At 44.3% G+C, this 26,371-nt stretch overlaps 1 protein-coding gene across 1 annotated transcript in view; it reads left to right on the top strand.

Moving 5' to 3' along the window:
- The first annotated feature begins 200 nt into the window (after nt 1-200).
- Nucleotides 201-26,371, top strand: part of DSCAM (DS cell adhesion molecule) — a 740,935-nt gene continuing 714,764 nt past the window's right edge. Inside the window, exons 1-2 of the mRNA XM_059920026.1 lie at nt 201-309; nt 597-875. Coding sequence (XP_059776009.1) covers nt 201-309; nt 597-875 — 388 coding nt within the window. The remainder of the gene's footprint in view (nt 310-596; nt 876-26,371) is intronic.

Below are 26,371 nucleotides of genomic sequence, written 5' to 3'. Positions count from 1 at the left end.
TTTTATGACAGTAAATACGAAAGCTAAATCCAGCTGCACATTTTATTAAAACTGTTGCCCTTTCCTGGTCACCTCTGCTTATCTGGCAACCTTCTAGAATAGTCACCCCTGGCCATAATCTTATTAGCAACTGGCAAGAAAATAACTAAAAATAATGGGCTGTTGAAATGATTATTTAAACCTCGAAGAAATGCATCCCAATGACTGTGCGTGGCTGTGAGGTGCCTGCGCTCTCTCCGGTCCTGCCTCCAGTTCGGTTCCACTTCTCGGCTGCTGCTTTAAGACTGCAGAGCGCCCCAGCGGCCAGAGGCAGGGGAGGGGGTCCCCGCTCGCCTCCGCTCCGCTCCGCCCGCCCGCCTCCCAGCCAGGGAAGGTTAGCGAGGGATCAATGTGATCCGGGCCGCAGGAGAGGAAAGATGAGCCCGCCCGCCCGCCTGCTGCCTGGATGCGGAGGCTGAGGGCCGACGCGCGGGAGGCCGCTTGCTGCGCAGTCGGGGCGCCGGGCGCCCGGCATGAGCTCACGCCCGCGTCTGCGGCTCCGTCCACCTGCCGACCTGCCGGCGGCCCGCTGAGCTGACGGCGCACCTGGGCTGCAGCCCCGCCGGCCCGCTCTGGCCGCAGCGTTGGGCGCGGCGCCCGGGAGCAGGTGTGCAGGAGCGCGGCGCGCGGCGAGCGCAGCCCTCGCCCCGGAGCCCGGCTCGGCAGCAGCGGCGGCGGCGGCGGCGGCGGGCGGGCGGCGGCGCCCGGGCGGGTGGCGAGCGAGCGGAGCCGGGCGGAGCGCGGGGGGCGAGGCCGGCGCGGCGCTCGCGGGAGGCCGGGGTGCAGCAGGGGCATGTGGATACTGGCTCTCTCCTTGTTCCAGAGCTTCGCGAATGGTGAGCCTTTCGGTTTGAGATGAATTTCATTTCTTGTATTGACCGGAGTGTGGGGGGATTGGATGCACGGTTGAAGTCTTTCCCTTTTCCTCGTCCATCTGGGTTGAAATTTGCAGGCTTTTATTTTTTAAAAATCTTATTTATATTTCTTCGGGGAGGAGAGGAGGCAGTGAAGAGAGGACGGGTGAAAAATTGCTCTGTAATCATTTAAAGGCGCTTACCTAGCAAAGTGACAGCTCCGAGCTAACTCCTATACTAGATAGCTACCTCATTCAGAATAAACCGGGTTTGCTGAGAGGAAGAGAGACGGAAAGATCGCCAGTTTGGCACACCACAGCCTGCAAGGGACATGACATTCCAAGTGCAGGCAGGTGGAGGGGTCAGTTAAGAGCGTCTGCCTTCAGATTCAAAGCTTTTAAAACATGTGCTTTAATTCTGCTGCAGTTCATCTCCAGCAGCAAGAAAAGCCTTTAAGAAAGATCTGTCCTTCTACCACCACCACCCCCCTTCTTGGTACTACAGAATCCCCACAGTCATTTATGTAAAAATATGCACCGTAGGCACTGATAAGCATTACATCATCTGAAATGTTGACAGATTCTTTAAAACACCTGTATACTTGTAAAAATGAAATCAGTGACTATTGCAAATAGCATTCCTTTCCTCATGTCCATCCAATATTATATCTTGAAATGCTTTCTTCCTGGGTATTTGAAAAGCCATTGCTCTTGACTGAGTCAGATCCAATTAGTAAGTGTGACTGCACCTTCGGTTGCCTGTCACCGCGTAAATATGAACTCGCATGTATGAATGGCTTCCTCTCATCTGGGAATGAGAGGAAATTGTCATCATTTGGCATTGCCTGGGAGTAGCTACAGCTTGAATTCCCATTTCAAATTTCGGAACACAAATCTGCATAAAATGTATGACTTGCTGATAGTTAAAATTAAACCATTAAGCAGAATCCCCTACCCAGGAGGGAGGGAGAGGGAGAGAGAGAAAGGAAGGAAATCTAGCCCTTATGAGAAAATACCAGAAGCCAAGGGGAGGCTGTAAGATTTTCCTGGAAGATGCACAGGGCAGCTCTGAGTGTTAGCTGCACAGAGGTGCATTTTCTTTGCCTACCAAGATAGTACTTAAAGAATCAACACACCGACAGGCCAGAGGAAATGCATAAACTTTGTAAAATTAAAAAAAAAAAAAAGATGACTAAGGAAAGGTAACACTGCAAGAAGGAAATCCTGAAATTAACATGAAAATGATACTTTGCTCTCTAATATAACCTAAAGCAAAGTGTTCAAAACTTTCATTTTGAGATTTCCTAGCAGGAAAGAATTGCAACAAGTTCTGACATGACACCCATCTTTCCCAGAGGGCACTATACCTCTTCTGCAGCCTCGCGGGAATTTACCTTGGGGGATAGATCTGCTTTAGCTAATGTGTGGTGATGCGTCAGGAAAGTCGGCCCTTTATGCTGCTTTTCTAATGTGAACTCAGAGAAAATGTAAAAATGCTCACATACGTGTTCCAGCGCCACAAAGCATTGATGGCCTGTCTCACCTGTCAGGGCGTACATCTCTGGGCTTCTCAGAAGGGCCTGGGTTATGGGATATGAAACATAATTTCCACCCTATTGGGAAGTATGTATTTCAGGATGAGGAAAGAGGTTGTGCTTCTGATTGTCAGTCAATTGGTATCTGTTTTACAGTTTCATAGTTACATGTGACAGAAATAGGTCTGGTACAGTCTCTGAAACAGAGATGCTAAAATGTGTGACTATTTTTTTTTTTTGAATCAGTTTTACTAAAATAATCATGATAGAGTCATATATAGTGAGAAAATTGTATAAAACCTCAAATAATCTGCTCTGTGGAAAATACGTGCAAAGGCTATGTATGTGCATTTATACTGAGTCCTAGAGCATTATCTTCTTACACCTTTTTCAGGACCCTTAAAATTGATTGATAACCACCACTATTGATACTATAATGAATACAGGTAGATTTCACAATATGAGATATAGATTGTACATGCAAATGAATATTTTACTTTGCTGTATTACATGTTCTGATCCTATCTACCATAAGGATATGGAATCTCATGTAAAAATGGCCCTCTCTTTATATGATGAAGCATTAAAAAAAAAAAAAAATGGCCTGACTGTAGAGCTTTGGATTCTTTTCATTTGTGGGGGGAACTGGCTTTAAAGAGTTTTCAAGGAATGATTTCAGTGCATACTGTGGAAAGGATCATAAAATAGATAGTCATGTCAAAATAAAATAAGAGTCCACTTTGGAATGATGCCTGTTTATAGGACCATATTTCAAAAATGTGAAATTAAATGGTTCTTACCTATCTGAATGAGACTTGAAGAAAATTGAGAGTTTTTTTTTCAATAATGCCATATTTTGGTCTACCTTAATTTTGAAAAATTCCTGAATGTATGTGATAAAAAATCTATGAATTCTAAAACTGACTACTGCTAGGCCTGAAACATCAAAACGTCTGACATGATTAAAAATATATAATTGTAAAAGATTATGCAGTTTGATATTTTGGGGTACTCATAAAATAAGAAGCCCACACTGTATCTGCATTTTAACGGTAGACAACAGCGTTTTTCCTACTGATGTAATGGGATGTACATTTATTTCTTAATGAAAGCATGGTTGCTGGACAGGCTGCAGACAGTATTCAGGGTAAAACATAGAAATCAGAGAACAGTCCCTTCATGGGTTAAATCCTTGAATGAATTACCTCACCTGATCAGGTGGAGTCATCATGTTTTAAAGCAGTCAACTTGTCCTGCAATGTTCTGGAAATACTCTCAGGGAGCTTCAGTTACTGTGCAAGGGAATGGGGGTCCCTATATGTGCAGATATGTCTCACAGCCTTTCCTTGGGATGGGATCACACTGCACTGTGTTTTATCACAATTTCTTTTGACTTTAACTCTGATGAGAATACTCTAGTTTACAATTCTTGTTAAAAGCATAGGTGGGCCTAATAAGCAGATTTATTCTATATAATACATTTTTGCTAGTATCCTTGATTTCTGTTGTTATGTACACATAGGTCCCTGACATCATCCTTTCCTGAGCCATGCAATTCTGGGCTTTGCCGCTTTGCCATTTTCAGGGAGCTTGTGGAGCTTAGAGAGGGTGGGTGTTGGGAGAGAGAAGGGTGCTTGTCAAAAAGAAAGTGGGCTGTGCAGCACCTTTCTGCATCCCCTGTCATCTCCACAGGGAATTACGTACCGCAAACTTAACATTTTATTTAAATTTAGGAGCAGACATTTATGAGTGCAAATGCAGCTTCAGGGTTTTAAGGTGATTTTTATTTAATTCATGTAAATATGTGGAAGTAAAAAAAATGTTATCAGGTGAGTAATTCCAGGGCTTGCTCCCCACTTCTCCCTCTCCTATTTTTATTAAGGAGATTTAAATTCCACCCCAGAATTATAGGGTTCATAAAAATTTTCTAGGTCTCTTAAGCTTGGGTGCCCCTACAAGATGCCCTGTGTAGGAAAACAAAATGCCATGCAGACCTTTATTAAATGCCAGCCGATCCTTCTCCACTTCTTACTCTCTCCTGAATGCCACTTTGGTGTGACCGCAGTTTGTTGCTGTGAATCAGTGACTCACTGGGCAGAACTGGTCCAGTACAGCACGCTGATAGGGGAAAATAATTGTGACCAAGAAAAAAAAAAAAAAAAAAGCCAATCTAAATCCCTGATTCCTGGACCTCCGTGTAGCTGTCAAAGTGTTTTATCACTGATGTGTCTGGGATGAGATGCAATGAGTATTTCATAAAGAGACTCAATGCAATGGGCATTGAGACTCCACGTAAAGGAGAGAGAGAAAAGCCCAGGGAGGGTCATTTTATAAAAACCTAAGAACACTGAAGGAGACTGGAAATTTATGTTTGAAAAATAAAACGATGGATTTCTCAGTGGATGCACTTACAAAACTATGGCATCCAAATTTCACAAAATCAGCTGAATCCTACGGCCGAGATTATGAATGCGCCTCATAAATAATTAACAGGCAGTGGAAATAATACAGTTAGCATTAGGTAGGGCAGAGCAGTCGGCAGCGCTTCCAGAGGCGAGCACTCCCGCGTTCTGGGTCCCCTGGGTGTTTGGCGGGGCGGCCGGAGGTCCCGGGCGTTCGCAGGAGGGCGCTGTGTCTGGGCATTTTCTTGGCGCTGCGCTGTCGCGCACGCTGGCTCCCGGGACCAGCTCCATCGGCGGCCTGGGAGATGGTGAGGCGGTGCTACCTTCATGTCAGTTGTGTCCCTGCCACAGGACACTAGTGGGCGGCAAACCTCACAAGACTGGTGCAGCCAGCCTTCAGCGGGCCGACGAAGTCGCCGCCTCCGAGCAGCGGAGCTCTGCGCGGCGCGGCGGCCGGAGGCTCTCCTCCCCGCGGCTTCTCAAGTTCGCCGGGCCCAGCCTCCCGGGTCCCGGAGTTCAGCCCAACAGGAGCCACGAATGCAAAGGCTACGGCCGGCGAGGCAGGGTCCGCCGTCTTTGTTTCCAGTTTTCCCCAGGAGGCCGGTGCTCCCAGCAATCTGTTGCAATCTCGAAGGTGCAGAGAAAGGGAAAGGCGGTGTCCGCGGCTGGTGGGCCCGCGGACCGTGCGTTTGCATCCCGCCTTCCCTTCCCACTGGCTGGGGAGCCCGGCCCCGCGGGCGCCTCCTCTCGGCGGAGGTGGCCGCTCGGAAGCAGCCCCGCGCCTGATTGGCTGACCTTCCAATGTCATTGCGGGAGGCCCAGCCCGCTTCGCCGCCGCTGCCGGGGACGGGGGCGAGGCGGCCGCGCCGCTCCTCTGCGCTCCGCCGTCCGTCCCCGCGGCCCAGGACCTCGTCCTGCTCCCCCGGACAAACCGAGCAGCACCTGTTCGCCTGGACCAGGTGTTAATCCTTCACATGCCACAGAGCCGGGCACAGAATTTCTCATTTTAAATTCTCATCTTCTCCTGCCCCTCCCCCCATATTTATTCCTTTTTTTTTTGTTTCATGTTTTGAAAATACGAAAACACTCAAAAGTTGCATTTCCCTTGTTGGATTTATGGGTTAAGATGAGGCAGGGGGAATGGAAGGTTGCAGCAGCCCGACTTGTACCCACTGTGCAGCTCTGAATTCCTCGGCCGGTGGCACAGCGTCCACCCAGGCGGCAGGAGGGCAGGTGCGGATAACCAGTTTTGGGTTCAGAGGTTAGACAGCTTCTGATCGGGATGTTCGGAAGGACTGGATTCAGAGACCTGCTCGCCCCAAATTAGATTCCTGCATTATCTGGTTTCCTAAAACCTTGGCCATTTCCTTGACAGTGTCTAGAGTAATCTGTAACTGTGTTTATTTGGTGCCTGTTTGGCTAGCGACTGCCTCCCTTACTGGATGGCAAGGTCCGAAGGCGAGGCTCCTGCCATGCCAGGGTGTGTCCATCGCACAGAGCAAAATGCGTGCAGGGGCAGGTGGAAACAGATGTTCACTGACTGACAGAAAGAAGCGACAGGATGATGGGCAGAGCCTTCCTCCCCTCCTTCGCCCCCTCCTCTCTCCCATCTGCCCCTGTCTCCTGCCTCTGTGTTATCCTTCCTTGCCGGGTTAGCTTCTTGTCTGCCCCATCTCTCATTCTACTGTATAAACCGTTGCGAGACACGCACGTAAGCAGCAGTGTGGCCGCTGCCGTCTTGTCTGATACACTGACTCCCTGGCTGTAGAAATGCTCATTTTCTAGAAATGCTTCTGGGGGCATTTTCTTCTCTTTTGCAAAACGGATTCACATTTGGAGTATGTGATGGGCCTTCATCACAGTTACGTAACAATGCTATAATTGCTTTAGGTGTTCTTTGTGACTTGGATTGGGTCAAACGTCACAGGAAATAAGTGAATAAATGCACTGGACCCCTTGTTCTCAAGTGTACGCTGCTAACTGGCACGATTTGAAAATCCTCTACAAGGTGTAACACCCTGTCGCGTTCTGAAAGCCAGTCAGAAACATCACACCAACACATAAGTTCCCCTAGGGGTTCCTGGGAATTCATTTCTTCATCAAAGAGCCTCCAAGGATATCACAACGAAGCTCAGTTTCTTAGGCCTTCATCATCTTTAAAAAATCATATTAATATTTTCTTAAACATTCTGTTGATTTATGAGTGTCTGTCTCATCATTATCTTTTTTTCTTATTTTCCAGCAGAACCAACTGTAAGTTGGTTCCTTCGTCAAAGTAACATGAAAGGCATATGTTTTACCATTAAAATTGTGATTTGTATCAAATACGAGAATCAAATTAGGTGTCTTGGAGCTTACAGTATTTATCATCGTTTGATTTTTGGAGATCTGTCTTTATTCTATATTATCAGTACTTATTATTTTAAAAAAATAATTCACTTGGGTTAATTTTTGGTCTTCAAGCCCCCTGGGTTATGGAAATACATATCACGGTGGAACAGAGAGGGATGAATGGAGCTGACCAGATAGATGATGAGATAAGAAGAAGGAAAGAGGCTACTACGTAGGGAGACAGAATGACAGGGATTAATGAATCTTGCCTGCATCCCTGTTTAAGTTATTTTTACGCAGAAGACAGTGAGTAAGATTTAAGAGTGAGCAAGCAGTCCTATTTATAGAAAGCCGTTTTTAAATGCAGCGGCTGGGAAAGCGAAAAAATTGAAAACGTGAGATCACCTCCATACGAAATGCTGGCTTCCCCTACCTCCCCAGGACCATGGAGATTTTTTTTTTTTGGAGGAGAATAAAAGCATAACAGCCCTTGAGGAAATATTGAGAAATCGCTTTGAACTCTGCAGAGTATTCTTGAAATGCTCTCAGGGCTTAAGTCCATGTCAGACTTGGGAGGTGAGGGTGCGGAGCCAATAGCTGTATTATTTGGAAACTGGGCTTCGGTAGGTCTGAACAGAGGAATGAAGTGAAGGGAGCATGTTGAACTTGCAGGGCTGCCACAGATATTTACTTGGCAGTAAGCATTGTCTTTCCTGAAGATGCTCAACAGCACAGAGTGGGAGGGTGAATCTGCATGCATGTTTGAAGTAGAGCAATTACTAAGTGTTCACATTTAGGATCTTGTGATTATTATAGGTTCCTCTATATTAATCAGTTATTAAATTTTGGAGATTTAAAAAATTGTGACATATACTCTTCTAATTGGCCAGTCCAGGCTGCTTGATTGACGTTAAATGTTCCTGGACAAAAGAAAAATGAACATACTTGCTCTTAGGAATGAAATAGTCTTCTTTCCTAGGACTGCGTTTATTCAGTGTAACATTTTGGTTTTACTGGCCCCAAGTGCACCTTATTTTCTGTTAAGGGTAGAATCCTTGAATTTGTATGGAAATGCTGCTGGTGTACAGGTTGCACATCTGAACAATAGCCAGACCAACCCCAAAGGATGATGCTGTGCAAAGCATTTTCCTTTTATCTTGTGAAGAACCATCTATGCAATGGGTTGTTTTGTAGCCAGTCTCCTTAGACTGTGGAACAGGCAGGTTTGATGAGGTGGTGGAAGGAGATTTGAACTAATTTATTGCAGAGTTTGATTCATATGAGCCTTGCCTCTTTTAATATGAAAATGATGAACCAGGAAGCAGTTTTAAGCTTGGCTTTACACAAAACTTAAGCCATTCGTCTTGGTGTCCACTGTGCATAAATACTAAATACGGTGAAGTCAGTTTATAGTTCTTTCTAGATACCTGAATCTCAAATTATTGGATGCTTCTGCAAAACAACAGTGGTAATAACATTCCCAGTGAAGACTCTGATGACCTCAGGGTCCCCAGGTGCCTTCTGCATCGTCATGGGACTGAGTGATGGCTATGTTAAGCTGGGGTTAGAACCAGCATGAACGGGTCCATTGGATGCTGACCGAGGTGGCCTGTGTCACACCCTGCAGAGCCATGTCATTTGAAATGGCTGATGGCAGTGGACACTCTTACCATTGATTTCTTTTTCCTAATGTTGAATAAAGCATTGATTTTTCTCACGAGACCTGCTTTTTCACTCATCGCATGGACTTCAGGACAATGGGAGAATTTTTACAATTATATTGTTACAGAAAGGCAAAGCATGAAGATAATTAGAACCACTGCAATTTGCTGTGTTTTTAAATTTTACTCTTTTTTTTTTTCCCCTTTATGTAAAGACCTGAGCTCTACTGTGGAAGCTTTTGAATAAACATACTTTCTCATCAGAGAAACTTGAGATTCATTTCTTCTCTCCACAGTAGCCCCACTGTGGCATAATTTGATCTTGAGTTCCCATAAGACACCAAAAACCCCAAGTCCCAGTCCTCTTAATTACAGTGTTTATTTCTTAATATTGGCTGTAGAGCATTCTTAATAACCGATTTGCAGCTGCCAGGGTAGAAATAACAGTGCTTTGTAATATCACGTGTGAGACTTTAGGGGTGAGCTGAAGACCTCAACAACCACAACGGACTTTACTAGTCAAATGAGAAACTCCGCACTGTAGAGAGGGTGCAGTGGTGATTTTTATCACCCCTCCTGGAACTTGTCACGGCCAGTTCCTGCAAAGGGTAGCCATTTGTCTGTTTCATTGGCCAGTGAAAGGAAATGTGTAAAACGTATGAAAGGCCCTCTAAGGTACAGAATTCTTCTTTCATAAATTATTCAGGCTGGCAAAGCCAAGGTTAGCAGGGGTCTGTCTGGTGCCTTGACATGATAGCAGAAAGTGAATAGGATGGTTAATTACCAGACGTGTACATGCATATTACGACTCACCAAAATCAATAGCTATTAAATCTTTGGTGGCTCCTGTTTTACTATAGGCTTGATGGATATTTATATGTATAAACATGGGTAGAAGAATTTTGACCTAGATGTGATCTTGGTATTTGTTTTGGGTAATTACTTTGATCAGTGGTCAGTTCATCTATGTCTTAGGAGATCTCATATCACCAGCCACAACTCCCCCTGATTTGTAGTCGCAAGAGACCCCTCGGTCTTCCCCCACTCGCATAGCCCCATAGCCCCATAGCCCCATAGCCCCATCACCCCGTCTCTGGGGATGGGAAGGTGAGAATACGCTGTAGGCCTTTGTGGTATCAGATGCTTGGAAGCCATGGAAGATAAGGTTTATGGGAAGACCAAGCATAGGGAGGAAGGAGCCACCCCATGTCAGGACAGCAGGAGTGTGAGGGGGAGGAAGGAGGAGGCATGCTGACTGGAGGCCAGTCTGTTGATGCCTTGAACCGTGTTCCATTTTACCATGCCTCTGTCGGGACCTTCCAGTTAAGGATCAGGGCCACTGGTTCTTAAAGCCCAGGTGGGCCGGGTCAGGGAGGAAGAAGTAGGGCCTTTCCTGGAAGGCTTTTCCCCTCATGAGCCTCTCACAGGAGATTCAGTGCTGGCATTGTATTGGGAACGGGCTGTAGTTTGCAAAGCTCCTGAGGTCTAATTCTGATATGTACCTTTGCCATCTTTTCCCTCCCGCATGGGTCCTTCAGCTTGACTGTGCGTAAGACTCATGTGATCTTTTCTATTGTTTGTTTTATAGTTTCCCAGTTCTGACCACCAGAGGGTCTGGTTCTGCAGCTCTGGGGTATGCATGGCTGAAGTATCTGTATTATTATTCTGATCCGGGTGGCATAATCCAGCTCTGGATAGAACAGACTTGGAAAGAGGCTGCCCAGCCCCTGGCTGAGGTAGAGGGTCAGACAGTAGCTAGAATGTCGACCCCGTAAAGCTTCATGTAGACCCCAATGCGCTGTTGGGGAGCTCTATATTGAGTAGTGATTTATTGAGAGGGTATATATATATATGCAGGGCTAGGGCTTCATTGACTGCCACAAGGATTTGGGCAGATTTGGGGAACGTTGGTGGCAGGGGCTGGTAACAGGGAAGACCCTGAGTAGAGGGAGGTGCGATCCCAACCAGGGACTTCTAATTTGGACGCTAGTACGTTGAGAATCATCTGTATATATATCTGTACAAATACCTATGCTTATTTGTATCCAAATGTATATAGGTGTGTGTATATACACGTACATAATTTTTTCTTATTGTTTTAGCATATTTGATATCCAGGTTTATTGCTAGCACGTGCTTTGCTGTTGGACTTGGTCCTATTGTGTTTTCTCAAATCGACCCCTTCTTTGCTAGCAGCTGGAGTCCTGGCAGAGAAGCCCTCTGAACCTTGATGTAACCACATTCCTCCCAGGAAGAGATCAATAGTGGGAAACTGTTTGGGTTATTATATTGGAAAAGCTTAAGAGAGGCACTAGGGCAGGATAGACAGGACAGGAATACAGGTCTGTTTGCAGCTTGAGGTTTTGCCTGGATGCCAACCTGGGAACATTACACATGTCTTCTTTCCAATATCAGTGCACAAGTTCCTTCCAAAGCCAGGTATAAGGGGCTTGGGGATTGTTTGCTCTTTTGGTTTTTCTTGGCCTCTGCCCCTTTCTTTTAGGTAAATGACCGCAGGTGGATTGTATTTATCATACGAAGTATTGTCGTTAATGCTAGGTTGTCATAAAAAGAGAAAATGGCATATAAGGACATATATGCATTTTAGGCCTTGTCATATGTATGATAAAATTGAGGACAGTTATTAGTGGCGGAATAATCTTTTCAAAACACCACGTCCTTGATTTTTTTGAACTAAAATAGACGCGAACGTGTGCTGGAGAGAGGCCTAAATTCAGAACCTTAAAAATAACTTTTTGTGTCCTGAGATCCTATTTTAGATAATATTAAAAATAACTTTCCCTCCTAGGCATTTGAAACAAGTTGGATGTTATAATCCTTGGGCGATTTTATTGTGATTCACTATAGAAGTTATTCTTTCAGAGCGGCTGTTTTGATTTTTAGCTTTAGAAGAAAAATGGTATGAAAGACATTGTGGGCTGAAAAAATGTAATTTCTGCTTGCTCATAAGTCCTTGAATTAGGGTAGACGCTGTTTCTGTGCAACAAAGGGCTCCTGCACCTCTGTTCCTTTAAAAAGCGGGGAGGGCTTTGTGTTCAGAAGTTATAAGCTCTGCCAAAGGGGGTTTGTAGAAGAAGATATTCGTTTAAAATAGCTCACAATTCCTCTCTGATTTGGAGTTTTCACGGCCTCTGCCACTTGCACAGACTTCTCTCTCTTAAATTTTGTAGCAGACAAGGGCAGCCTTTTTCCATATGTCCTCCATGGAAAGGTCATAAGTATTTCCACCTTTGAGAGATCTGTGAGTAATTGTAAATGGTTAAATACTTTCCTTAGAAAAGTAGAAATGAGAGATTGTGTGACTCATTTATTATTAGAACAAATCACCTTAACCCATAGAAGATATTTATTGCATACTTTAGTAAGTGTTGAGTGCTTTTCCCTTAGGTTTCCAACACCTCTCCATAAGAATGAATGTTATTAGGTACCGTCCGACTAATGGCCAAGGCAGTTTAAGGCAATGCGATGAATCTTTTGGTAGTGGAGATGCATTTGCGAGAAACGGAGGGGATTTCTGTATTTATTCACTTGTCATCATTTACACCTTCCTCTCTCCCTCCTTAGGAACTGGGAGCAAATATCAGGGCTTCCATGCATACAGTGAGAGTGTAGGAAGAAAGTGATATTTCCCTGGGGTCTGGAGGCCTTCTATGCCTCTATTAATTTCCTAAGTCACAGGTGGTTTGCCCTGATGTGGGCGGGTGGAGGGACTCTGCTGTGATTCCCCAGCTGCTCAGGACACACGGAAGTCTGGAAGCAAGGGATGGTGTTCTTTCCACCCGTGGGTGTCCCCCTCAGGGGTTGCCTGTTGGAAGTCAGCTGTGTCTTTCTAGAAATCTCTGAATGGGGAGAGGCTGGTATTTATAATTATTTTTTCCAGATTGCACAAGCATAGGTGTTATGGGTTATTATAAAGCTCTAAACAAAGACATCAGATATAAAGTAAACTCCATGGAATTCCATGGAATTATTATTTCAGGCTCATTATTTTTGGCAGATGGGAATAAAAGACTCCTTCCCTCCTCTTATGATTTGATCATTTTTCGTGCTCCCGGCAAATTGTGTTCTTCAGTTAAAACAGGGTTCTAACCAGGGCCGTTCCACTCCCTCGGGGATGTTGGGCAACACCTGGAAACATTTTGTTCTCGCGGTTGTGGGGAGAAGGGGATGCCCCTGGCATCACTGGTGGGTGGGGCCCCGAGAGGGTACCCAGCATCCTGCAATGCACAGGACAGCCCCCGACGACCGGCAAATAGTATCTGGTCCAAAATGTCGGTAGTGCTGAGGTTGAGAAACACTAAGTTAAATAGTTTAGAGCCACGCTGCTGCAATGTAAGACTGGTTTTGTGCTTTTCTGTGGATGCTGGAGAGAAGGCGAGATGTTTCTTCCGAATCTCAGTTGTAACTCCTCTGGCTGCAGAAACCATAGCTGGTGATGCTTGTTACTGTTTGAGCTTTATTTACTGTTTTTTTCCATGAACAAAAAGCAAAAAATCCCCAATCTGTGTGTCTCCTTTTTCATCAGTCACCAAGAGCACAGATACCAAGGTGTTCCTGGGTTCCTCCAGCCATTTTCCCCTCAAATGATTATGCTAATTAGTGTTGGATCAGACGGTTAAATTATACTTCGATGAATCCTGTGTGCTAACTGCTCAGGATGCATTTTCTCCCGCCTGGTTACTTTGTGCCCGAGTGCCCTGTGCTGCAGGCCGAGGGAGGCCTGCTCATCCTGAAGATGCTGATTTCTGTTTTCAAGGCAGTGCAAATCCTCTTTGTTGCCTGGTAAAGGGAGAGGGGATATTGTGTCACTTGCTTTCCCAGGCAAAGGCTGGACAGCAGAGGCCTCTGGGAAATGGACACCCTGGTTAGAAAGCACCAGTTATTTGAAGATATTAGATGCAGAGAAACTTGGAGAAGGAAGCTCTGTGGCTGCAAAGGCCGCCAGCCTTTTTCTCAGGGAGACTTCCCTGTTTGCATTTCTCTCTCTTTTCCATGTGTCCTGTGAACACAAGCCTCTTGTGTCTGTGGTAGTCCTGGAGGGGTGTCTCTGCATTTATTTCAAGTGTGTATGTCCTTAAAAAAGGAGTCCACCATTTTGGTTTTGTTTGCCTTGTGTTTTAACAACATGGCTTAGGGTGGTGGTGTTCATCCCTGAGCTCACGTAGTGAGATTGTTTTTCCAAGAGGGGTACTTTAGTTCGGGTGACTCTGAGGTTTGTTGAGTTAAATGCTTATGAAATGCTTTCTGATATAAGAAAATTTCGAATGTGTGGGAAAGAACGTGAGTGAAAAATACGGATGGCAGTGTTGTTATTAATGGATTTCTACTCTACGGTAAAAGGTTACCATGGCTCATTTTTGTGGTTCAGTGAGCTTAGTAATGATTGGATTTTTCTTTATACCCTTCACTTTTTTTGCCCTTTACATTAATATAATGGGATAGTCTGGTTACCAGAAATGTGAGTATTTAGGCTATGTATAGTTGTTTTTTCCCTATCAAAATGTGCATGTGTTTTGATCTCGCTGGAACTTATGGCATCTTTCACTTAAGAACGGGCCAGAAGATGATATTATATATCACTGGTCCCCCATACCTCCCCCTAAGAACTGCTGGGCCATAAGAATTACTTAATGTAGGGAGTAAATACCTGCTTAAATTTTCACATCCCCCTACTCCAGAAATTGTACAGTGTCATTTGAGAGAAAGAAGAAAGAAATTTGTCTTGGAAGAAAGAAATTCTGCTTGCAATTCTTCCCATAAAAAAAGGATTAGAGTAAAAGGAAATTTACACATATTGAGCATCTAAAGTGTGCAGGCACTTGGCTTATTATGTTATATGCAGCAGTTATGTTTATTAGTAATAATAGTGACAATATGTCAATAATAATAGCTGACATTGTTTATTGCTAGATACGAGGTACTACTTTAAGTGTCCATGGTGTTTCCTATAATGCTTGAAGCTTTGTAGGAAGGTAGGTATTGTTATCACCATCGTAAATAAGGTGGGATTAAGTGGGTGCTATGGATCCGACAGCTGTTAAAAGGCAGAATGAGGCCTAAGTCCATGTCTGTTTACAAACCCACACCGATATATGGCCTGCATTCATCCTCAAACAGTTGAACGAATAAGTAGTTTTAATCTCAGTTTTACAGAATTTGAGGCCAGGGTTTGGAGATACTGATCATCAGCCTGAGGTCCATGGGACCCGTGATTCGATCGCAGCATTTTGAGCCCACGTGGTCTGAAGTCACAGATTTGTTTACTCCACATCATTGGCATCCCCAAGTCTTCCAAACAAAAGCACGTTTATTCACTTGACTTTTTTAAACTTTGAAAATAATGACATTAAATTTGCTTTAAAGTTGAGCAATAAAGAGTTGTTTTGAGAAAGCGGAATGTCAGCTTTTAAGAATCAGTGTGTAAACGGGGAAAACTCATTTACTTTTCCTTGTCGACCCCCATTCACTTATTTGAGTTAAGTAAGTAAGAGACAGGTTAATTAACTTTTATCCACTTCAGTGGTGGAACTATTTCCTGGTATCATGTTCTATTGTTGGTGTGTTTAAGAGTGAAATTGGAGGAGGATAACATTTATCTTACATTCATATTACATGGTGGGGTCTTCCCCAACCCCCAAGTTTAAATCGTGTGTCTATCTTTAAGTACATTACATTTCTTTTTTTTTTTTGAATTTTATTTTATTTTATTTTTATACAGCAGGTTCTTATTACTTATCTATTTTATACATATCAGTGTATATATGTCAATCCCAATCTCCCAATTCATCCCACCACCACCCCCCACCCCCGCTTTTCCCCCTTGGTGTCCATACGTTTGTTCTCTACATCTGTGTCTCTCTTTCTGCCTTGCAAACCAGTTCATCTGTACCATTTTTCTAGATTCCACATATATGCGTTAATATACGATATTTGTTTTTCTCTTTCTGACTTACTTCACTCTGTATGACAGTCTCCAGGTCCATCCACGTCTCTACAAATGACCCAAATCCGTTCCTTTTTATGGCTGAGTAATATTCCATTGTATATATGTACCACATCTTCTTTATCCATTCGTCTGTCGATGGGCATTTAGGTTGCTTCCATGACCTGGCTGTTGTAAATAGTGGTGTAATGAACATTTGGGTGCATGTGTCTTTTTGAATTATGGTTTTCTCTGGGTATATGCCCAGTAGTGGGATTGCTGGATCATATGGTAGTTGTATTTTTAGTTTTTTAAGGAACTTCCATACTGTTCTCCATAGTGGCTGTATCAGTTTACATTCTTACCAACAGTGCAAGAGGGTTCCCTGCATTATATTTCATTTGTCCTCAATTGAACACGATTTTCTCAATGCCAAAATATAGAATAAAAAATGTTTTTGTAATTGGGAATTGGAGACTGAAATTAGATGCAAGTTTTTTATCAGTTGAGGCTCTTATGAAAAAGACACAAATCAGTTTTGTGCCTACACATCTGAATCTTGTCATTGCAGCTGAATTATTTCACTGAAGTATCCATGGGACACATATCTTGAAGAGTTTAGAAAATACTACTTAGACGTCTGTCTTACTTCTTGAGCTTGAATGGAAGTTCTTATGATAAGAGTAATACCTATGTGTGCATGCATGTGTGTGTGTGCGCATATGTACCATGTGGTGGTGACATTCTTATTGTTCTCTGACATTTAGGTAATATGCAGACCACTTTTGCACACATGACATATTTGTCTTCTGTGGAGTGTAGGAAATTCCACTGTCCAGGTGTGATGAACCAGCTCTGTGAGCGCTCAGAGGTGGGATGGCCTAGGCTTCCCTTAGCTGGTGGTTGCAAGGTCATGGAGCTCTGTTTATTGTCTGGGTGACCTCCTTGCACTAAACACACTGCCTGGGGTTCATTAGTATGAGGTTCTAGCCGAGTCATGGCCTGGATCCCCCATTAGACCCCTATTTTGGAATTTTCCTGCAATCCTGTCCAATTAGCCATATCTTAAACCTTGGATTGTGGTCCCAAGGCGGGCCTGACTGAAGAGAGATTAAAAGATGTTTGGCATCTTCTCTACTGGCTAAGTAAGTAACCTGAAGTTTATGGCTACGAAGATGCCTACAGAGTCCCTTTTTTATGGAGCGCTGAATGCATGTGAGTATAATAACTGCTAATACTGATTGAGCTCTTAATATGTGCCAGGAACTGGGCTAAGTGCTTTATTGTATCATCTCATTTAATCTTCAAACGAGTCTTTGAGATACTTGTTCACATTATCCTCATTTTACACTTGGGGGAAATCAAGTCTTAAAACGGTGAGGTAACTCTTCTAAAGTCATAGATCCAGCTAGTGGTGAAGGCAGGCTTTGACCCTGGGCCATCTAGTTCCAGAACTTGGCTACCATGTGGTCCTCATCCACTGACAAGCTCCTGATATCTGGGCTGGCTCCTGAGCACACACACTCTTTTTTTTTTTTTTTTTTTTTTTGAGCTAATTTATTAATTTTTGTACTAATGGCTGAGTTGGGTCTTTGTTGCTGTGCGTGGGCTTTCTCTAGCTGTGGCGAGCGGGGGCTACTCTTTGTTGTGGTGCGCGGGCTTCTCATTGCGGTGGCTTCTCTTGTTGCAGAGCATGGGCTCTAGAGTGCAGGCTTGAGTAGTTGTGGCTCGCAGACTCTAGAGCGCAGGCTCAGTAGTTGCGGCGCCCGGGCTTAGTTGCTCTGTGGCATGTGGGCTCTTCCTGGACCAGGGCTCGAACCCGTGTCCCCTGCATTGGCAGGCGGATTCTTAACCACTGCGCCACCAGGGAAGCCCGCTCTTTTAAGTGGCAGTAGTTGTTCTGGGGAGCTGGAAATATGAGTTATGCCAGAAAGTGGGAATGGGCCAGAGAGCAAAAAATGCTTTCATCAGGTTTTTTGAAGGAAGATACTGGAAGAATGTGACAGTGCAAGCACAGTTTTGGAAGTGTCAGGGTCGGTTTGTTTCAATCACCACATTTCTAGAATCTCGTTCCTGAGACCGGACGCTCAGCCACCAAAATGTCACCAAGCACCTGCCGCCCGCCCCATGTTGCGAAGCACTGATTACCTTCTCTTCCCAAGGCGCAGCATGTGTCCTGTGTCCTGTGTCCTGTGTCTACTTCCATGCTGTCTGGACTAAAAATTAAACCTTCCAAATTCCAGTGGACAATGCAAGGTGGCTACGCCCTGTAGTGATCTCGGAACCTGTCTGTGCCTCAGCGGACGGCTGGCATTGCTGTGTGTCTTTGCTCCAGCAAGCTTCCGCTCTGACCCATTTCACACAGGTGTGCATGTCTGCCCCAGATTCCCCTTGTGTCAGAGACTTTAGACTTTAGGAGCCACCTGATGAAACCCAAGACAGCCTATACGCTGCGTCATCAGAGCAGGGGAGCTGGACTGCAGAAACTACACACTGCCCTTCCGATTGGTCTCGTTTTAAGTTGTGACCACAGACCCCAAGTGAGCCCTTAGCTCTGCGCTCAGTCCCACTTGACTGCCCTGTTGCTTCCCGTTCCTGTGGAAAGAGGATTTCACACCTTCTCCTTCCTCCCCAAACCTCAAACTCCCCTTCCCTTTCCAGACTCTCAGTCAGTGACCTCATTTCTCTGAGCAAGATATCAGAAGACTCAAGTAAACTCCTGGAATATCTCTTTCCCTCCCCACACACTCAGTTTATCAGCCTGCTTATGTCTATACCTGTTTTGATGGCTCCCTTCTTACCCCACTGGTGAGGGAGGGATTTAGTTATGGGGGTGACTGAACGCCAGCTCCCGGGCAGGTGAGAATGACAGCAGCATTTTAGTCGTGTATACTCACAGCCCAGGTGAGGAGGACACCATGCTATGCAGGGCCACACGGGGGTTGCATTTGGGAACAGAGTGAATCACCAGGGGCAGGGGGAGGAGCTTTGTATTATCACTAGGGTGAGGTGCCCCCTGGTTCCTGCAGGAGGATGAGATTGGCTTGTTTGAATAGTTCCACAGGCTAGCAGGAAACTAATGCCTGGTACTTAGGAAAAAGCAGACACTGTGCCTGGTCCCTTGATAAGGAGGGTCGTTTAGAGGGGACTTTTGTGGGAGTAGAGGGAGAGAGGGGAGCTAGCGGATAAGCCTTTTGAGGCCCTTCCCATTTTGCCAGATGTCGAGACAACACTTAGCATTGAACCTTAATTTCAGGTGCTACGCCACAATCCCCGTATGCACTGCCTTCCCTCCCCTGGCGGTGGAAGCACTGGCCTGTCTGTGTAGAAGGCCGAGACCTCCACCCATGTCCAGAATCCCATCATGTCCCATCCATGTGACGACTTTGCCTTCACATTTACGATCTCATCCTCAAGTATCGCCCCGTTTTCCTCTCTTCCGGGTAACACACCAGCAGCAGGCGATCTCTCCCGTAAACGTACTGACATACAAAAAACCCCACTCTTGTCGCCATTTCCTTCACCTCCCTGACTCTCTTACACTCTTTGTAGCGAAACCACTGGAAAGAGCTGCATATACTAGTGTTTCTCAAGTTAGCTGAGGTGCGGGATTGGTTTTTCAGTTTCCCGTCAGTTGCAGATGGATGTGAAGTCCTGCAGGACACGCCGAGTACACAGGCTGCTCCACACGCCGCTCGCCGCGGGGGTTCAACAGTAAGCAGAGCTGTCTGTGCCCCACTCACCGAGAACAGAGGGTGCAGATCACACACTTGAGAGCTGCAGCGACATGCCCATTTCTGTGCTCGTCTGACTGCAGACAGGAATCAACGCAGCTGGTCTGGGCACAGTTGGGCTAGGGCTGTCGGAGTCCTTGTTACGCCTTCACCTCTGTCTCTCGTAGATACTCTCCGATCAGCGTCCTCTTCACGGCTCCACTGAATCTGCTTTCGACCATGTCACCTGTGACCTCTGTATTTCTAGTCTTCATCTTGTTTGACTTTTCAGCAGCTTTTGACGTTGCAGAGCACTCTTTCCTTGAAACACCTTTGCTTGCATCCTGGGTATCGCGCTCTTTAGGTTTCCCTTCTGCCGCGCTGGTTTCTGCTTCTGGTTGTCTTTGCTAACTTCTCCTCTCTAGTCAAATGATAAATGATGCAGTACCCCAGGCTGTGTCCTCAGCCCTCTTCTCTCCCCTTCTCTCCCCATCTCTCCCCTCCCCTTGCTTTCCCAACTACACTTCCTCTCTATATGACTTACTTTAGGCTGAGGCGTTAAATATCATGTATATGCTGATGACACCTACATTCACATCTTTTTTTTTTTAAACTCATGTTCTGACCAGTATTCTTTATTATTTTTATTTTTGGCTGTTTTGGGTCTTCATTTCTGTGCGAGGGCTTTCTCTAGTTGCGGCAAGCGGGGGCCACTCTTCATCGCGGTGCACGGGCCTCTCACTGTCGCGGCCTCTCTTGTTGCGGAGCACAGGCTCCAGACGCGCAGGCTCAGTAGTTGTGGCTCACGGGCCTAGTTGCTCCGCGGCATGTGGGATCTTCCCAGACCAGGGCTTGAACCCGTGTCCCCTGCGTTAGCAGGCAGATTCTCAACCACTGCGCCACCAGGGAAGCCCTACATTCACATCTTTATCCAGGACTTCCCCACTGAGCTCACACTCAGGCCCTCAAATCCAGCTGCATATTCAACATCTCCCTTTAGAGATCTTTCAGGCCTCTCGGACCCTAACCTGTCTGAAACAGCATTCCTGGATCCTTCTCCCCACACCTGCTCCTCTCTCAGGATTTTGTCCTCCAAGTTGAGCATCGCTAGAGATCTTCTGCTCAAGATGAAAACTTTGGGGTCATCTTTGATTACTCTCTTTCCTTCACATCTCATATCCAACCCCCCAGCATGTTCTACTGACTCTGCCCTCAGAATATGACCATTTCATCCAACTCCACTTCAATTCAAGCCAGTCTCCTCGCTTGCCTCGAGTGGTCTCTGCAACAGCCTGCCAACTGGTCTGTGTGCTTCCACTCGCGCTCTCAGCAGTTGGAGGTCCACCCAGTAGCCAGAGGGACCTCTTTAAATGATAAATCAGGTCATGCCACTCCTCTGCTCAAAGGCTGTATGGGTGTCCCGTCTTCCCTAAAATAAACCCAGCGTTCCTTACTATACCTAAAAGGCCCTCTGAGATCTGAGTCTGGCTGCCCACATCATACTCCCCCCGACTTCAGCCACACTGGCCTTCTGCATGTTTCTCCAGCATTCTGAGCTTGTCCTCTATCAACAACTTTCACTCACTACTTTTTCTTCCTGCAGTGCTCTACCCTAGACCTTTTTATGCTCTGTTTTCTCCCTTCATTCAGTCCTCTGCCCAAATATCACTTCCTAAGAGAGGCCTCCCACTTGATCTAAAATAAAGTGGCCTCCTGGATAATTCTGTTTCTCCTTGCTGTGCTGTGTGTTTCTTCATAGTAGCAATGAGTATTGGAATAATGTAGTTATTTGTTGGTTTATCATCTTGACTGTCGTGCTCACTCCTGCATTGTGGGCACCTAGAAGAGTTACTAAAGACTTCAGATGCCCAATAAGTATTTACTGAATAAATGATTAAATAATGAATGTTTAGAGGGTTATGACTCTTATCGGCCTGAAGTCATTGCTCTTTCTTTAATTCAATTTTTATTTTCCCTCCTGATGGAGTGACAGACCCTCCCCATATGCCAGGTTTACTTCATGTGGAAGATCTGGATGCTCATATTTATTGAAAGGTCAGCAAGCCTATGCCCTAGAATTTTCAAGTCTGATCCATTCCTAGAGGCATAACAATGAAAATATCTTGATTAAAAATATCTTCATCAAATAGCTATGTAATTATAGAAATAACACAAGTATTTTGGGAAATACAAAGATATTTGGTCCAGCAATTTTCTAACAGATGTTTACTGAGCACCTATTATGTGCACTAAACTATAAGCTCCCAGAAATCAGAGATTTTGTATCGTCCACCACAGTATCTCCAGATCCTAGAACAGGGCTTGGCATGTAGGTTGCTCCATAAACATTTGTTGAATGAATAAATGATGGAAAATCATTATACTGAGGACTGTGCAAAAAATAAGGCCATTCCCTGTTTTATAGGTCATGGCAAAGTCCCAAGGAAGATGGGACAAGTTTACAACTATAAAAAGGCTGGACATGGTAATGATTGCCATGCTGGACATACAGAGAAAGTTCTGTAGCGTTTATGGAAGCAGATGCAACTTCCCATTGTTTATGAAGGCCTTCAAGGAGAAGGAGGTTTCAAAACTGGACTTTTAAGGATGTGTGTGTGTTTGATTGGACAAGGTGGGCAGCAGAGAGATCGGCCAGAGTCAAGGTCAGGAGCAGAGAGGTTCCTGGATGGGGGTGGGGTACATGTAGTAGCTCCATTAAGTGTCTGTGCACATCATAGGGGAAGATACATCTGAAAACGGGTCAGGGGGCAGAATATGGATGCATTTGAATTCACGTTCAAATTCAAATAAATTTAATGTAAGAGTTATGTGTTAAAACTATGGTCTCAATGTCATGTGAGCAGCCGATGCATTATTTTGGCTCTGGTGCACAGGGAAGTTTGCAGAGTAGAGAGCCTCAGTGGACGTGTAACCAAAGGCTATTCCAGTGGTGCAGGAAGGAAGCATTCGGCCACCAGGATGGTGGTGGATGATCGGGTACCAGTGGGGGGATGGGGTAAGAGGGAGATGGATGGGGACAATCCAAGCTTGACTCTGAGTAAAGTCAGGTCTAGGTTATCCCCATGGGAGCATCTCACTTCGTGAGCTTACTGGTAAACTAAAGGCATAAATAGGTTTACAGCCATGTCTGCTTAATTACTGCCCATACTACTTTACTTCAATCCTTTTTTCTTGAGACTATGAAATTTGCCTGTCTGCAAACTATGCCAGAATGGAATCATTGACAGGGGATTTTATAGCATGTGATAAGAGCCATTCTGTCGCTTAGTTATCACAACATAACCCAAGAGATGCTGAAAACTGGACCACAGTCAGAGGGCACACCCCGAAAGATTAACTAATCAGCTTAAATCAACAGTTAAGAAATTAAATAACAAATTAAAATTAAAAAAATTTACTCTCTCATAGCTTTTGTATCTCTTTGGAAAGTAAAATATACAAAAATTTAAAATTGACAGTGAATTTGGGTTAAGGTTCCACTGTAGCTATCACCATGCATTACTTTATAGGTAATTGAGCTAAACTTTGGTTCCCTTTAGTGAGAACCTGTTTGGGTTCTAAAGTCACCAGAAAAGGAAGGGGTAATCACCACAATGGAGATTCATAATTTCTGTCAGGCAATGCAACTAAATTAACCTTAGCATGCAACAAATTTAAAATGTCATCACCAGAACATCCATTTTCTCTGATTTATATACTGTGCACCATAGAAATCTATGATGGGGTTAAAAATGTAAGTTAAAAACTGTGTTCCATGTTGTGAGTTTCCAAAGTCTCTTAAACTTGTCAAATTTAGATTCAGCAGAATCCAAGTTAGTATATCTTCAACCTCAAAATAATCTACAACTCAGTTCATATTATGCATTCTCGGTCTCATTTTTTTGTGTGTGCACCTTATAGGGTTTCTTATATGATTTATTTCTTTTTTTTCATTTCCTTTTATTTCTTCCTTTCTGTCCTCACTACCTGCACTGGTTCATGCACACACTCAATCTCTGTGTCCTTACATTAAACATTATTTCTTATAAGTTTATTAAAACCTCCTTTGCTTTTGTATTTACTGATAAAGAGTTGTGTTTTCAAAACTGGAAATTGAGATGAGGAGTAAGGAGTAAAAGCTGCGATCACGACTGACTGGCATTACCTGTAGTGGCTGATCATTAGCGAGAGTGTTACCAGTGTTACTAAGGACTGAACATAAAACCAGCATAAACATAAAACATGTGTTGAAGCATAAATGGGCTTTCTGAGAAGGAGACTGTTCCTTAATTAACCTGAAAATATTTACTACGCTTACTTTATGCCCTTTGGGGATATGGAATAAGGTAAGAAAAGTATAAAGATTTCTGTCCTTAAGGAGTTGGCCATTTAATTGGGAAATCATGACATATACAAGGTGTTTTTAAATTGGAGGTATTATAAACTAATAAAATAAGGAGATAAACTGGGTCATCTAATTTAGTTAAATTAAAAAGTGGGTTGCTGACGGTTCAGAAAAGACATTTAATTTAAAAAAAGAAGAAGGAGCAAGCTTTGTTAGCTGAAACCAAGGAAGGCTTCCTGGAAGAGGAGCGGCTTCAGCAGACTCCTACAGGGCATAGGTCAGTGCTGGACAGCAAGTTGAGGAATGGGCAGGGTGTTGGCAGGAATGGTGTGTGTGTGTGTGTGTGTGTGTGTGTGCAGCTTGCAGGCTTGGAAATAGGGGTGAGTATTGTAAATTTGGAGACTGATCCATGGGTCTGTAGGTGACTGAGGAGCAAAATTCAGGCTGCAACAAGAAGCCTTCAAAGACTCTCGGAGCAAGGCTGAGTGGGGAAAATTCAGTTTCACAATATAGTGAGGCATTTAGAAATGGTCAGAAGCACTTCTACGGGATTCATACTTGTGGCAAACAGCTGTGGTCCGGAGGCTGCAGAATTGGCACTAAGTTTTTACAACGTGTAAATAAAGGGTTTTAGTTTGAGGCAGGAAAAGATGACAGTGAGTTCCCTGTTGGTTATGAATGAATGAAATGAAGAGATTTATAAAAGGTATCATTTATGACCTCTTGGTATTCTAACACCAGCCATGTTGTATGATTTCCATAATTTTCTCAAGTACGTTTCACAGACCTTGATACCTGTGCACGCATAGAGGTTCACATTGCAGATAGAATGAGTAAAGGCAAAATCTGTGCTAAGATGATTTGACCAGAAGAGGGTCCTTATCCACCTACATGAGGAGTGTCAAGGAAAACAAAATGGTCTTTACTCTTAATCAAATTTATAACCTAGTCAAATTTAGTGTTACCTGAGACCTTCACAGTGACCCTTTTAGTGAGCAAATAGGATTTATATTTTAGTCCTCTGACTTCTAAATACACAGTGTCTTTTAGCTTTCCCAGCAACACATCTGAATGTCCAAGCAATTTGCTGCCGTTTTCCTTTAATTAAAGTAGACATCTCCTAAGGAAAGACCTCCATTTCTTACTCCATATTTTCTCTTCTTAAAAAGAATGATTCTGTTTTTTACATTCTTCTGTGGTGACTTGTCGAATGGTGTTTCTGGAAAGATATTCTGAAAGCGGCATGAAGGAATGATGGGAAAGTGGGAAGGTAAAAATTTAGCTGGACTGTTGCTGTAGTGACCAGTGGCGTGAGAAGATCAGTCCTTGGACTGAGTAAGGGTTGTGCAAGAGAGATAAAAGGATACAACTGAAAGTGTCCTGACCGGTAGGATGTAAAAGTCAAAAATGACAACTTGACAGTATCCAAACAGTGAAGATGATTCAAGAAATTAGAGTAAACACATTTGCTACGTTGGACTAAAGATATTTGCTGTACTAGATTATTGATAGATTTTGAAGCAATTTACTAAGTTAAAGGCATAATAAAATATGATCTATTATTATGTTCTAGAGAACGTATTGCTTAATCAGGAGATTAGTGCTAGTTCCCACACTCAAACCTCTGAGGTCACTGATTTTTTTTTTTTTTTTAATTCTTTTGGCCGTGCGCAAAGCATGTGGGATCTTAGTTCTCCGACCAATGGCCGAACCCGAGCCCCTTGCATTGGAAGTGCCGAGTCTTAACCACTGGACCGCCAGGGAAGTCCCCTGAAGTCACTGATGTTTATGTTGGCGTAAACCCTGGAAGGACGTGGGCTCCAGCCACGTTGTGCCCCTTACCCAAAGACCCCACTCTTGTTTTTCCTTTCTTTATCTTTGCTCATGGTCTGTGGTTTAACTTTAAGATGATGTTTTGTTTTTTCTCCATATATATTATGACTCTAATCTGTTACCCAAGTTCCTTTTATATTTTCGGTCACGTGTAGGGAACTTCACTTATCTGTCCCAACCCACATTACCTTCCTCCACAAACTTTCACCTTCCCACCTCAGCACATTCCTGACAAAGACACCCTACATTTGGAGGATTCAGGCCTCAGAGCCTTGGAACCTTGGACTGTTAGCAACGGAAAGGATTTTGACAACCACCTGTCAAAGTGTTGTGTGAGAGATGAGAGGGAAGAGAGATGTAAATGGACCTCTTTCAATAAGACAGAAAAGGATTTGGCCAGAGCTAGGCTTCAAACCGAGCTGACCTGCCTCTTGGCTCTAGACAGTTTCCATCATGCCAGATGCATGAATGGGGAGGAGAGTAGAAGAAATTAGAAAGAAGCATGTAGGTCAAAGCAGATCAGGGTACATATGCGATCTTGTGTGATCTACCCAGACAGTATGGCCCATGACCCTCTCCTTGGTTGACTGCAGTGGGTTCATTGTAATACAAGTTTGTGAGAATTATCAATTATGTGGCATCAGCTCTGTGTTTTTAAACTCTTGGCATAATGAATGCTAAATAAGGCTGCGACTGGAAACCTGTACACACGTATT

This window comes from Balaenoptera ricei, chromosome 4 (assembly GCF_028023285.1).
Source record: "Balaenoptera ricei isolate mBalRic1 chromosome 4, mBalRic1.hap2, whole genome shotgun sequence".
Classification (NCBI taxonomy): Eukaryota; Metazoa; Chordata; class Mammalia; order Artiodactyla; family Balaenopteridae; genus Balaenoptera; species Balaenoptera ricei.
Note: the sequence above shows the minus strand (reverse complement) of the source record. Positions and strands in the feature narration are given on the sequence as shown.